This window comes from Ascaphus truei, unplaced genomic scaffold (genome assembly GCF_040206685.1).
Source record: "Ascaphus truei isolate aAscTru1 unplaced genomic scaffold, aAscTru1.hap1 HAP1_SCAFFOLD_342, whole genome shotgun sequence".
Lineage (NCBI taxonomy): Eukaryota > Metazoa > Chordata > Amphibia > Anura > Ascaphidae > Ascaphus > Ascaphus truei.
The window spans coordinates 72,562-87,528 of record NW_027456421.1 but is presented as its reverse complement, the minus strand read 5'-3'; the positions used below and the strand labels follow the sequence as shown (position 1 = coordinate 87,528).

General features: G+C 54.4%; 1 protein-coding gene across 1 annotated transcript in view; it reads right to left on the bottom strand.

Moving 5' to 3' along the window:
* The window catches only part of LOC142483605 (kinesin light chain 4-like), a gene marked incomplete at its 5' end in the record, with an annotated part of 197,888 nt that overhangs the window by 110,513 nt on the left and 72,408 nt on the right, over window positions 1-14,967 (bottom strand). The window contains one exon of the mRNA XM_075583617.1: window positions 5,969-6,036. Within this exon, the coding sequence (XP_075439732.1) occupies window positions 5,969-6,036 (68 nt within the window). The remainder of the gene's footprint in view (window positions 1-5,968; window positions 6,037-14,967) is intronic.

The window sequence follows — 14,967 nt, the reverse complement described above, 5'->3', positions numbered from 1 at the left end:
TTCTCCTGTGCATGACTTCTTTCTCTCTCACTCCCTGCTTCTCTTTGCTATAACTGAGACCTGGCTCACTCAGTCTGACTCTGCTCTGGAAGCTGCCCTCTCCTATGTTGGCCTTTCCTTCTCCCACACTCCGCGCCCTGATGGCAGGGGTGGAGGCGTGGGGCTCCTGCTCTCCTCTGTCTGCCGTTACCGAACCCTTCCTATTCCCCCCTCTCTTGCTTTTCCCTCCTTTGAGGCTCACACTGTCCAGATCTTCTCTCCTCTCCCTGTTCATGTGGCGGTCATCTATCGCCCACCTACCTCTACTCATCCCCCTTCTGCCTTTCTCTCTCACTTTGAATCCTGGCTCTCTTTCTTTCTCTCCTCAGACTCCCCTGTTCTTCTCCTTGGGGACTTCAATTGCCACATTGATGACCCCTCTCTCTCTTGGGCTTCCCGCTTTCTTTCTCTTACCTCTTCTTTTGGCCTTCAACAGTGGACTGCAGCCAGCACCCACAAGGATGGCCACTACTTAGACCTGGTTTTCACTAAAAACTTCTCTCTCTCTGATTTCTCCATTTCCCCTCTCTGACCATCATCTCATCTCATTCTCTTTATCTCGCTTCTCCCCTTCTCCACCTCCATCTACCCCCCGGTTCTGCAGAAACCTGCGCTCTATTCACTTGCCTGACTTTGAGTCCACTTTACACTCCTCCCTCTCCTCTCTCAGCTCTGCTACAGACCCTGACAACCTGGTCAGAAAGTACAACTCTGTCTTGTCCTCGTCTCTTGATCTACATGCCCCGCTTTCTCTCTGCCGCCCTCGCCCTTCTAACCCTAGACCCTGGCTAAATTCCCACACGCGCATGCTGCGTTCCTCCACTCGTTCCTCTGAACGCCTCTGGAGGAAGTCTCACACTCTCGCAGACTTCCTTCACTACAAATTTATGCTATCCTGTTTCAACTCTGCCCTCTCGCAAGCTAAACAAGCCTACTTTTCTGCACTAATCAACATGCACAAGTCTAACCCACGCCGACTGTTCTCTGTCTTTGATACTCTACTCAAACCACCCTCAGCTGCCTCTCCTTCCTCCATCTCCGCTCAGGACTTTGCTGACTATTTTAAGGAAAAGGTGGAATCCATACGGCAGAACATCCCCTCTGTTTCTTCCCCCCATCCTACACCTCTTCCTAACTCTCCTCCTGCCTTCCTTGAGTCTTTTTCCACTGTCTCAGAGGAGGATGTGTCGCTGTTGATCTCCTCTTCTCCCTCTACCACTTGCCCTCTTGACCCCATTCCCTCCCATCTCCTAAAACCTCTAGCTCCTACTATAATCCCTACGCTTACACACATTTTTAACTCCTCCCTCTGTTCTGGAACCTTTCCATCCTCCTTCAAACATGCAACAGTCATACCATTACTCAAAAACAGCAAGCTTGACCCTACCTGTCTTTCTAACTATCGACCTGTCTCCCTCCTGCCTTTTGCCTTTAAACTACTTGAACGTCTTGTATTCTCTCGCTTGCTCCATTTTCTCAACACCTATTCTCTCCTAGACCCTCTACAATCTGGCTTCCGCACTGCTCACTCCACCGAAACAGCCCTCACTAAAATAACGGACGACCTCCATGCTGCCAAAGACAGAGGTCATTACACTCTGCTCATATTACTCGACCTCTCTGCAGCATTTGACACCGTGGACCACCCTCTTCTCCTCCACATTCTCCATACTCTAGGTATTCGGAACAAAGCTCTATCCTGGATCTCATCCTACCTCTCCCATCGTACTTTTAGTGTCTCTTCTGCTAACACCTCCTCCTCCTATTGATCTCTCTGTGGGGGTACCCCAGGGCTCTGTCCTGGGACCTCTTCTCTTTTCTCTGTACACACTCTCTCTAGGTGACCTAATAACATCTTTTGGGTTTAATTATCACCTCTATGCCGACGACACACAAATATACTTTTCAACACCTGACCTTACACCTGCTGTACAAACCAAAGTTTCTGAATGTCTCTCTGCTATATCATCCTGGATGGCCCTCCGACGCCTTAAACTCAACATGGCTAAAACAGAGCTCCTCATACTTCCTCCCAAACCTGGCCCTCCTACCTCCTTCCACATTACTGTTGGAACTACAATCATTCACCCAGTAGCCCAAGCACGCTGCCTAGGGGTCACGTTCGACTCCTCTCTCACATTCGCCCCTCACATTCAAAACATTTCTAAAACTTGTCGCTTTTTCCTCCGCAATATAACTAAGATACGCCCTTTCCTCTGTTGTTCGACTGCTAAAACTCTGACTCAGGCCCTCATTCTCTTCCGTCTTGATTACTATAACCTCCTGCTGTCCGGCCTTCCTGCCTCTCACCTGTCTCCCCTACAATCTATCCTAAATGCTGCTGCCAGAATCACTCTACTCTTTCCTAGATCTGTCTCAGCATCTCCCCTCATGAAATCCCTCTCCTGGCTTCCAATCAAATCCCGCATCTCACACTCCATTCTTCTCCTCACTTTTAAAGCTTTACATTCTTCTGCCCCTCCTTACATCTCATCCCTAATTTCTCGGTATGCACCATCCAGACTCTTGCGTTCTTCTCAAGGATGTCTTCTTTCTACCCCCTTTGTATCTAAAGCCCTCTCCCGCCTTAAACCTTTTTCACTGACTGCCCCACACCTCTGGAATGCCCTTCCCCTCAGTACCCGACTAGCACCCTCTCTATCCACCTTTAAGACCCACCTTAAGACACACTTGCTTAAAGAAGCATATGAATAGCACTGCGGATATTCTGAACACATGATACATAAAGCTTGGCCCCCTGCAGACGCACTTACCAGAACTCCCTCCTACTGTCTCTGTACGTTCTCCCTACCTACCAATTAGACTGTAAGCTCCTCGGGGCAGGGACTCCTCTTCCGAAATGTTACTTTTATGTCTAAAGCACTTATTCCCATGATCTGTTATTTATATTATCTGTTATTTATTTGATTACCACATGTATTACTACTGTGAAGCGCTATGTACACTAATGGCGCTATATAAATAAAGACATACAATACAATACATGTGGATTATTATGAAGAGAATATGTATATTTACATCCATATGTAATCGTTTTCTATTCTCTTTTACCCTTTTTTTCCCTCCTTGCAACTATGATTTTTATGATATGAGATATATGAATTTATAGTTCCTATTCATTGATAGTAAATTTATGTAAATATATGTCTCAGCCCACGTATGAAATGTAATGACGTTAATGATTCCCCTTTGGATGATGTGAGATGTTGGCCACATCATATAAGTAATAGACAGATTTGTCCCTGTATTTGAGAATTTAGAGTTATATGTAGGGAGTATAGTGAATCCTAATATGATAGACAGAGATTTTGTGTAGTATCTCAGTCATATCAAGTGATAGACTGCTGTTATGCACTCCGTTATTAGACCACTCTCATTGGTCAGTGCAGACCAATCACGGCGTCTGTAGGTTGGCCCGCGGACCAATGGGAGTAAGAGGACTGCTATTTAAAGTAGAGAGATGAGAAGCCAATTATCGACTCCTGACGAAGCGACACCAGCGAAACGCGTAGAGTCGGAAGGCGCCCTGCTGACGTCACTCACCCATACCTGCACTCGTCTGCACTTGGGATCCCCTTCATTCGGTGAATTTCACCCGCGCCGCGATACCGGAAATAAAACGCCGGTAACTGGAAGTGACGCGACGGGAGATTCGTGCGGAGGGGGTGAGAATCTGGAAGCAGTGTTCGCTTCCTATGTGCCCAGTATATGTTTTATTGATGTAAGCATACATCCTTATGGTTTTTAGTGATTAAATTGTTACTTTTTATACGGTACACACTATGTTTGGCATTTCGTTTTCTCACCTATACACGATTGCCATCGCACCATTCTGAGTGATATCCAGACATCCCCGAGAATCCGAGGACACAGAGGGAGAGAGGACCTACACAATCACATCCCACCATCATTACCCACCACAGCTTGGGGTACGTGCTCGATTTTTTCAGAGAAAATGTGAGTTCTGAATGTATAGAAGCCACTGAATCTGGAGATACACCTATAGAGACTTTGTTGCACTATTGTGTTTGTTTTTCATTTCACATATTCACCATTGAATGAGTTGCGCTCCCCTTCAACTTCCACACGCCCGTTTGCTAGGGCTTACTCTGCTGCCACTGCCTGCGCCGGCTCCCACCCCTTCTGCCACCGCCGGGTCCCACCCCTTCTGCCATCGCCTGCGCCGGGTCCCGCCCCTGCTGCTGCCGCCTGCGCTGGGTCCCGCCCCTGCTGTTGCCGCCTGCGCTGGGTCCCGCCCCTGCTGTTGCCGCCTGCGCTGGGTCCCGCCCCTGCTGTTGCTGCTGCCGCCTGCGCTGGGTCCCGCCCCTGCTGCTGCAGCTGCGGCCGCCTGCGCTGGGTCCCGCCCCTGCTGCTGCTGCTGCCGCCTGCGCTCGGTCCCGCCCCTGCTGCTGCTGCTGCCGCCTGCGCTGGGTCCCGCCCCTGCTGCTGCTGCTGCCTGCGCTCGGTCCCGCCCCTGCTGCTGCTGCCTGCGCTGGGTCCCGCCCCTGCTGCTGCAGCTGCGGCCGCCTGCGCTGGGTCCCGCCCCTGCTGCTGCTGCTGCCGCCTGCGCTGGGTCCCGCCCCTGCTGCTGCTGCCGCCTGCGCTGGGTCCCACCCCTGCTGCTGCTGCTGCTGCCGCCTGCGCTCGGTCCCGCCCCTGCTGCTGCTGCTGCCGCCTGCGCTGGGTCCCGCCCCTGCTGCTGCTGCTGCCGCCTGCGCTCGGTCCCGCCCCTGCTGCTGCTGCTGCCGCCTGCGCTGGGTCCCGCCCCTGCTGCTGCTGCTGCCGCCTGCGCTGGGTCCCGCCTCTGCTGCTGCCGCCTGCGCTGGGTCCCACCCCTGCTGCTGCTGCGGCCGCCTGCGCTGGGTCCCGCCCCTGCTGCTGCCGCCTGCGCTGGGTCCCGCCCCTGCTGCTGCTGCTGCCGCCTGCGCTGGGTCCCGCCCCTGCTGCTGCTGCCACCTGCGCTGGGTCCCGCCCCTGCTGCTGCTGCTGCTGCCGCCTGTGCTGGATCCCACCCCTGCTGCTGCTGCTGCCGCCTGCGCTGGGTCCCACCCCTGCTGCTGCTGCTGCTGCCGCCTGCGCTGGGTCCCACCCCTGCTGCTGCTGCTGCGGCCGCCTGCGCTCGGTCCCGCCCCTGCTGCTGCTGCTGCTGCTGCCGCCTGTGCTGGATCCCGCCCCTGCTGCTGCTGCTGCCACCTGCACTGGGTCCCGCCCCTGCTGCTGCCGCCTGCGCTGGGTCCCACCCCTGCTGCTGCTGCTGCCGCCTGCGCTGGGTCCCACCCCTGCTGCTGCCGCCTGCGCTGGGTCCCACCCCTGCTGCTGCTGCTGCTGCTGCTGCCGCCTGCGCTGGGTCCCGCCCCTGCTGCTGCTGCCGCCTGCGCTGGGTCCCGCCCCTGCTGCTGCTGCTGCCGCCTGCGCTGGGTCCCGCCCCTGCTGCTGCTGCTGCTGCCGCCTGCGCTGGGTCCCACCCCTGCTGCTGCTGCTGCCGCCTGCGCTGGATCCCACCCCTGCTGCTGCTGCTGCCGCCTGCGCTGGGTCCCGCCCCTGCTGCTGCCACCTGCGCTGGGTCCCGCCCCTGCTGCTGCTGCCGCCTGCGCTGGGTCCCGCCCCTGCTGCTGCCACCTGCGCTGGGTCCCGCCCCTGCTGCTGCTGCCGCCTGCGCTGGGTCCCGCCCCTGCTGCTGCCACCTGCGCTGGGTCCCGCCCCTGCTGCTGCTGCCGCCTGCGCTGGGTCCCGCCCCTGCTGCTGCCGCCTGCGCTGGGTCCCGCCTCTGCTGCTGCTGCTGCCGCCTGCGCTGGGTCCCGCCCCTGCTGCTGCCGCCGCCTGCACTGGGTCCCGCCCCTGCTGCTGCCGCCGCCTGCACTGGGTCCCGCCCCTGCTGCTGCCGCCGCGTGTGCTGGATCCCACATACCTGTTCACTCTGCAGGCCTTGTACCAGCCGCCGTATTCAGAGTAAGGGGTGCTGTCATTGTGCGGACTCTGCAAGAAAACACGGATCAGAACCACGTACTGAGGAGAACAGAATACCTGACGTGACAGTACAAGCCCCCACGTGTCAGAAGAACGTTACCCCACGCTGCTCCCTCTGCGAGCGGCACGTTACCCCCCACGCTGCTCCCTCTGCGAGCGGCACGTTACCCCCCGCTGCTCCCTCTGCGAGCGGCACGTTACCCCCCCGCTGCTCCCTCTGCGAGCGGCACATTACCCCACGCTGCTCCCTCTGCGAGCGTCACATTACTCCACGCTGCTCCCTCTGCGAGCGGCACGTTACCCCCCACGCTGCTCCCTCTGCGAGCGACACGTTACCCCCGCGCTGCTCCCTCTGCGAGCGGCACATTACCCCACGCTGCTCCCTCTGCGAGCGTCACATTACTCCACGCTGCTCCCTCTGCGAGCGTCACATTACTCCACGCTGCTCCCTCTGCGAGCGGCACGTTACCCCCCACGCTGCTCCCTCTGCGAGCGACACGTTACCCCCGCGCTGCTCCCTCTGCGAGCGGCACATTACCCCACGCTGCTCCCTCTGCGAGCGTCACATTACTCCACGCTGCTCCCTCTGCGAGCGACACGTTACCCCTGCGCTGCTCCCTCTGCGAGCGGCACGTTACCCCTATGCTGCTCCCTCTGCGAGCGACACGTTACCCCCCTCTGCTCCCTCTGAAAGCGGCACGTTACCTCATCCTCATTGCTTCATTGCATAGCCAGTTAACAAACCCCACACTGATGAGACCCATTAAGGTCGAAACGGCTGTCTGTGGGTGGGTTTACTGGCTATGCATCTTAACCCTGGCTGTGCTCAATGCTGTGACCATGCAGCAAGCTTAAGCCTATAGGGGACCATGTTAAAAATGTATTTGAAGCAAAAGGTGACATTGTGTTCCCATTTGCATGTCATTTCCCAGAATCCCTTGCTGCAGTGGAAGTGCTGTGTGCTGGGTGATAATGGGGAAAGGCGGGGTTGCAGACCTGCCTAAGACATGCAAATGAGCATACAGGAATATTTCCATTTGCTATATGCTTTGCTGTGGAGGGTTTTTGTCACTTTTTGTACCCACCATAACTTAAATATATATATATACACACATGTCCATGTGGTACATTGTAAGTGGCAGGACAGGACAACTGAAGTTTAAAAGGAAATTCAATAGAAGTGAAGAAGAAGTGGACAACATCTATTGGCCGATTCCTGTATTTGAACCACGCTGGAAATGAGGATATCATCTATCCCAGACTGCACTTCCCAGAACTTAACTATTGCTGTGTTGCTGCCTTTACCATTTATTTTTGCTGTGGCCTCTCTTCTCAAATTATGCACTTCCTTCTACCAGCCTCAGTATGTCTCTAACTCTATCCATATATCTCCATCTCTCCTTCCTTCACCACTTCTCTTTTCACATGAACTCCTTTCTTACTTGCGTCCTCTGGCACCACACAGCTATATCCCCTGCACTAAAAAACACCCTTACAAATCCTCCTCACACATCCTCTTTCTATCCATGCTTCTCCTCCTTGCTTCTGGGGATATCTCTCCCAATCCTGGTCCCTGCCTTATTCCTACATGCGCTCGTCCTCGCCTGCCAACTGCAACCTCTACTCCTTCTGGTGTCAACCCCTCCAACCTCATACCCATCCCCTGCCACCCACCCTCCTCTCTCCCTTTCTCCTGTGCCCTTTGGAATGCTCGCTCCCTCTATAACAAGTTCCTCTCTGTCCATGACTTCTTTCTCTCTCACTCCCTGCTTCTCTTTGCTATAACTGAGACCTGGCTCACTCAGTCTGACTCTGCTCTGGAAGCTGCCCTCTCCTATGGTGGCCTTTCCTTCTCCCACACTCCGCGCCCTTATGGCAGGGGTGGAGGCGTGGGGCTCTTGCTCTCCTCTCTCTGCCGTTACCGAGCCCTTCCTATTCCCCCCTCTCTTGCTTTTCCCTCCTTTGAGGATCACACTGTCCAGATTTTCTGTCCTCTCCCTGTCCATGTGGCGGTCATCTATCGCCCACCTACCTCTACTCATCCCCCTTCTGCCTTTCTCTCTCACTTTGAATCCTGGCTCTCTTTCTTCCTCTCCTCAGACTCCCCTGTTCTTCTCCTTGGGGACTTCAATTACCACATTGATGACCCCTCTCTCCCTTGGGCTTCCCGCTTTCTCTCTCTAACCTCTTCTTTTGGCGTTCAACAGTGGACTGCAGCCAACACCCACAAGGATGGCCACTACCTAGACCTGGTTTTCACTAAAAACTTCTCTGTCTCCGATTTTTCAATTTCCCCCTTTCCTCTCTCTGACCGTCACCTCATCTCATTCTCTCTCTCGCTTCTCCCCTTCTCAAACTCCATCTACCCCCCGGTTCTGCAGAAACCTGCGCTCTATTCACCTACCTGACTTTGAGTCCACTTTACGCTCCTCCCTCAGCTGTGCTACAGACCCTGACAACCTGGTCAGGAACTACAACTCTGTCTTATCCTCCTCACTCCACGGAAACAGCCCTCACTAAAATAACTGATGACCCCCATGCTGCCAAAGACAGAGGTCATTACACGCTGCTCATATTGCTCGACCTCTCTGCAGCATTTGACACCGTGGACCACCCTCTTCTCCTTCACATTCTCCATACTCTTGGTATTCGGAACAAAGCTCTATCCTGGATCTCCTCCTACCTCTCCCATCGTACTTTCAGTGTATCTTCTGCTAACACCACCTCCTCCTCCATTGATCTCTCTGTGGGGGTTCCCCAGGGCTCTGTCCTGGGACCTCTTCTCTTTTCTCTGTACACACTTTCTCTAGGTGACCTAATCACATCTCTTGGGTTTAAATATCACCTCCATGCTGACGACACACAAATATACTTTTCAACACCTGACCGTACACCAGCTGTACAAACCAAAGTTTCTGAATGTCTTTCTGCTATATCATCCTGGATGGCCATCCGCCGCCTTAAACTCAACATGGCTAAAACAGAGCTCCTCATACTTCCTCCCAAACCTGGCCCTACTACCTCCTTCCACATTACTGTTGGAAGTACCATCATTCACCCAGTAGCCCAAGCACGCTGCCTAGGGGTCACACTCGACTCCTCTCTCACATTCGCCCCTCACATTCAAAACATTTCTAAAACCTGTCGCTTTTTCCTCCGCAATATCACAAAGATACGCCCTTTCCTCTGTTGCTCGACTGCTAAAACCCTGACTCAGACCCTCATTCTCTCAAGTCTCGATTACTGCAACCTCCTGCTGTCTGGCCTTCCTGCCTCTCACCTGTCTCCCCTACAATCTATCCTAAACGCTGCTGCCAGAATCACTCTACTCTTTCCTAGATCTGTCTCAGCATCTCCCCTCCTGAAATCCCTCTCCTGGCTTCCGATCAAATCCCGCATCTCTCAAACTCCATTCTTCTCCTCACTTTTAAAGCTTTACACTCTTCTGCCCCTCCTTACATCTCAGCCCTAATTTCTCGTTATGCACCATCCCGACTCTTGAGGTCTTCTCAAGGATGTCTTCTTTCTACCCCCTTTGTATCTAAAGCCCTCTCCCGCCTTAAACCTTTTTCACTGAGTGCCCCACACCTCTGGAATGCCTTTCCCCTCAGTACCCAACTAGCACCCTCTCTATCCACCTTTAAAACCCACCTTAAGACACATTTGCTTAAACAAGCATATGAATAGCACTGTGGATATTCTGAACACATGATACATAAAGCTTGGCCCCCTGCAGACGCACTTACCAGAACTCCCTCCTACTGTCTCTGTACGTTCCCCCTACCTACCAATTAGACTGTAAGCTCCTCGGGGCAGGGACTCCTCTTCCGAAATGTTACTTTTATGTCTGAAGCTCTTATTCCCATGCTCTGTTATTTATATTATCTGTTATTTATATGATTACCACGTGTATTACTACTGTGAAGCGCTATGTACATTAATGGCGCTATATAAATAAAGACATACAATACAACTATAGCTTATACTGTGTGTTTCCGAGGTCTTATCCAAATAAACCTCATTTTATTTCACTGTCTTGTTTTGCCCTGTGATTGATCCCTTAAATATAAATGGTGTTAAAAGACCTAGTCTACCGTGTCACCAGCCTTCCCAAGCCTCCCAGAAATGGTGCCAGCCTTCCCAAGCCTCCCAGAAATGGTGCCAGCCTTCCCAAGCCCCCCAAGAAATGAGGTTCCATCCGTCCCAAACCACCCCAGAAATGAGCTACCAGCCGTCCTAAACTCCCCTAGAAATGAGATACCAGCCATCCCAAGCCCCCGAGAAATGAGGTCCAGCCATCTCGAGCCCCCCCCAGAAATTAGGTGCCAGCCATCCCAAGCCCCCACAAGAAATGAGGTACCAGCCATCTCGAGCCCACCATAAATTAGGTACCAGCCACCCCAAGCCCCTCCAGAAATGAGGTACCAGCCATCCCAAGCTCCCAGAAATTAGATGCTAGCCATTCCCAAGCCCCCCAGAAATGAGATGCTAGCCATTCCCAAGCCCCCCCAGAAATGAGATGCTAGCCATTCCCAAGCCCCCCCAGAAATTAGATGCTAGCCATTCCCCCCCCAGAAATAAGGTACCAGCCGTCCCAAACCCCTCCAGAAATGAGGTACCAGTTTCACAGGGTGACCATGAAGAGACATAACACAGACCTGTCCGCTAAGGCGCTAAATACAGCAGGAAAGGGACAGGCGGGATTTAATCCCGTTTATCCCAGGATATTTCCCCTTGGAGCACAGCAGGAGTTGTGTGACCATCACAAGGGCCCGTTCTTTGTGGCATTATAGGCGGTTAATACCGCCTGCGCTGGGCGCACTCATTTGTTAACCCCTTGGCTGCAACTGGATGTGGAGAATTGCAAGAGGTGGTCACATCGCGGGAGCAGCCTGATGGGTACGGGAGAAGGTTCCCCCCTCCCTGGCGGAGATCACCCCCAGATCCATACAAAGTGATCTCCCCAGATAAAGAAGAGTGAGGACCCCAAGGAAATCCATCATCATCCATCCCGATCAGCAGGACCCCACACTTCTGAGGGGGTCCTGACGCAATTCACCCGCCATCCACACGTCTATACCTGCCCCTAAAGTAATCATAGCAGCAGACTCACTTTCATTTGGCTTAATGCTATTCTCAAAATAAGAAGAATCAGAACCGAGAAATAAATCTGATCAATAAGTTCAGCAAATTATTAGGATTCTCATTTCTATCCAAGAAACAACCTGATTAACAATGACAGAGGCCTGAGCCCTGACGTGAGCGTGATTAGCAGTGACAGAGACCTGAGCCCTGACGTGAGCGTAATTAGCAGTGACAGAGGCCTGAGCCCTGACGTGAGCGTGATTAGCAGTGACAGAGACCTGAGCCCTGACGTGAGCGTGATTAGCAGTGAGAGGCCTGGGATCTGGGCCCTGACGTGAGCGTGATTAGCAGTGACAGAGACCTGAGCCCTGACGTGAGCGTGATTAGCAGTGAGAGGCCTGGGATCTGGGCCCTGACGTGAGCGTGATTAGCAGTGAGAGGCCTGGGATCTGGGCCCTGACGTGAGTGTGATTAGCAGTGACAGAGGCCTGGGATCTGGGCCCTGACGTGAGTGTGATTAGCGGTGACAGAGGCCTGGGATCTGGGCCCTGACGTGAGCGTGATTAGCAGTGACAGAGGCCTGGGATCTGGGCCCTGACGTGAGTGTGATTAGCGGTGACAGAGGCCTGGGATCTGGGCCCTGACGTGAGCGTGATTAGCGGTGACAGAGGCCTGGATCTGGGACCTGACGTGAGCGTGATTAGCAGTGACAGAGGCCTGGGATCTGGGCCCTGACGTGAGCGTGATTAGCAGTGACAGAGGCCTGGGATCTGAGCCCTGACGTGAGCGTGATTAGCAGTGACAGAGACCTGGGATCTGGGTCCTGACGTGAGCGTGATTAGCAGTGACAGAGGCCTGGGATCTGGGCCCTGACGTGAGCGTGATTAGCAGTGACAGAGGCCTGGGATCTGGGTCCTGACGTGAGCGTGATTAGCAGTGACAGAGGCCTGGGATCTGGGCCCTGACGTGAGCGTGTTTAGCAGTGACAGAGACCTGGGATCTGGGTCCTGACGTGAGCGTGATTAGCAGTGAGAGGCCTGGGATCTGGGCCCTGACGTGAGCGTGATTAGCAGTGAGAGGCCTGGGATCTGGGCCCTGACGTGAGCGTGATTAGCAGTGACAGAGGCCTGGGATCTGGGCCCTGACGTGAGAGTGATTAGCAGTGACAGAGACCTGGGATCTGGGCCCTGACGTGAGCGTGATTAGCAGTGACAGAGGCCTGGGATCTGGGCCCTGACGTGAGCGTGATTAGCAGTGACAGAGGCCTGGGATCTGGGCCCTGACGTGAGCGTGTTTAGCAGTGACAGAGACCTGGGATCCGGGCCCTGACGTGAGCGTGATTAGCAGTGACAGAGACCTGGGATCTGGGACCTGACGTGAGCGTGATTAGCAGTGAGAGGCCTGGGATCTGGGTCCTGACGTGAGTGTGATTAGCAGTGACAGAGGCCTGGGATCTGGGCCCTGACGTGAGCGTGATTAGCAGTGAGAGGCCTGGGATCTGGGTCCTGACGTGAGCGTGATTAGCAGTGACAGAGGCCTGGGATCTGGGCCCTGACGTGAGCGTGATTAGCAGTGACAGAGGCCTGGGATCTGGGCCCTGACGTGAGTGTGATTAGCAGTGAGAGGCCTGGGATCTGGGTCCTGACGTGAGCGTGATTAGCAGTGAGAGGCCTGGGATCTGGGTCCTGAGGTGAGCGTGATTAGCAGTGACAGAGGCCTGGGATCTGGGCCCTGACGTGAGTGTGATTAGCAGTGACAGAGGCCTGGGATCTGGGCCCTGACGTGAGCTTGATTAGCAGTGACAGAGACCTGGGATCTGGGCCCTGACGTGAGCGTGATTAGCAGTGACAGAGGCCTGGGATCTGGGCCCTGACGTGAGCGTGATTAGCAGTGAGAGACCTGGGATCTGGGCCCTGACGTGAGCGTGATTAGCAGTGACAGAGGCCTGGGATCTGGGCCCTGACGTGAGCGTGATTAGCAGTGAGAGGCCTGGGATCTGGGCCCTGACGTGAGCGTGTTTAGCAGTGACAGAGACCTGGGATCCGGGTCCTGACGTGAGCGTGATTAGCAGTGACAGAGGCCTGGGATCTGGGTCCTGACGTGAGTGTGATTAGCAGTGACAGAGGCCTGGGATCTGGGCCCTGACGTGAGCGTGATTAGCAGTGACAGAGGCCTGGGATCTGGGTCCTGACGTGAGCGTGATTAGCAGTGAGAGGCCTGGGATCTGGGTCCTGACGTGAGCGTGATTAGCAGTGACAGAGGCCTGGGATCTGGGCCCTGACGTGAGCGTGATTAGCAGTGAGAGGCCTGGGATCTGGGCCCTGACGTGAGCGTGATTAGCAGTGAGAGGCCTGGGATCTGGGCCCTGACGTGAGCGTGATTAGCAGTGACAGAGGCCTGGGATCTGGGCCCTGACGTGAGCGTGATTAGCAGTGAGAGGCCTGGGATCTGGGCCCTGACGTGAGCGTGATTAGCAGTGAGAGGCCTGGGATCTGGGTCCTGACGTGAGCGTGTTTAGCAGTGACAGAGGCCTGGGATCTGGGCCCTGACGTGAGCGTGATTAGCAGTGAGAGGCCTGGGATCTGGGTCCTGACGTGAGCGTGATTAGCAGTGACAGAGGCCTGGGATCTGGGCCCTGACGTGAGCGTGATTAGCAGTGACAGAGGCCTGGGATCTGGGTCCTGACGTGAGCGTGATTAGCAGTGACAGAGACCTGAGCCCTGACGTGAGCTTGATTAGCAGTGACAGAGGCCTGAGCCCTGACGTGAGCTTGATTAGCAGTGACAGAGGCCTGAGCCCTGACGTGAGCTTGATTAGCAGTGACAGAGGCCTGAGCCCTGACGTGAGTGTGATTAGCAGTGACAGAGGCCTGAGCCCTGACGTGAGCGTGATTAGCAGTGACAGAGGCCTGAGCCCTGACGTGAGCGTGATTAGCAGTGACAGAGGCCTGAGCCCTGACGTGAGCGTGATTAGCAGTGACAGAGGCCTGAGCCCTGACGTGAGTGTGATTAGCAGTGACAGAGGCCTGAGCCCTGACGTGAGCGTGATTAGCAGTGACAGAGGCCTGGGCCCTGACGTGAGCGTGATTAGCAGTGACAGAGGCCTGAGCCCTGACGTGAGCGTGATTAGCAGTGACAGAGGCCTGAGCCCTGACGAGAGCGTGATTAGCAGTGACAGGGGCCTGAGCCCTGACGTGAGCGTGATTAGCAGTGACAGAGACCTGAGCCCTGACGTGAGCGTGATTAGCAGTGACAGAGACCTGAGCCCTGACGTGAGCGTGATTAGCAGTGACAGGGGCCTGAGCCCTGACGTGAGTGTGATGGATTGGATAAAATGCCTATTTCTTCATCTGTAATGTAATACTTTGCTATGATTCCTTACTCAAAATGGCTACCGCAGTTACCCCTCCCTTCAAGTAAGGAAGATGGCACCTAGGAATTCCACTTCAATGCTGATGTGTTAAAAAACTGGAATAACAAGACCATAAATCATAATAACAAGACCATACAAGGACAAGACCTAACAAAGAACCAATGAGACAGATAACCTGAGACAGCTCCTTTGCATACAAACCCCCTCCCCTACAGCCCGTTTATATGAACGTGGTCTGTAGGAATAAAGTCAGACATTATCATCCTGAACGTGTGTCAGCGTGATTTTTTCTCAGTGCACGCATTACCTACGTAGGAAAATAATCTTGATGGGGACAGATACTCTGAAGACGTTTTGGTCTGATCCAAATTATCCAAATCAGCTGGCGCCCAACGTGGGGCTCTGGGTTGTGAACCAACAGACAGCCGTGCGCAGAGGGACCGGGGTGGACCAAGTGCGGACGCGGCAGGAGACTGATCACCT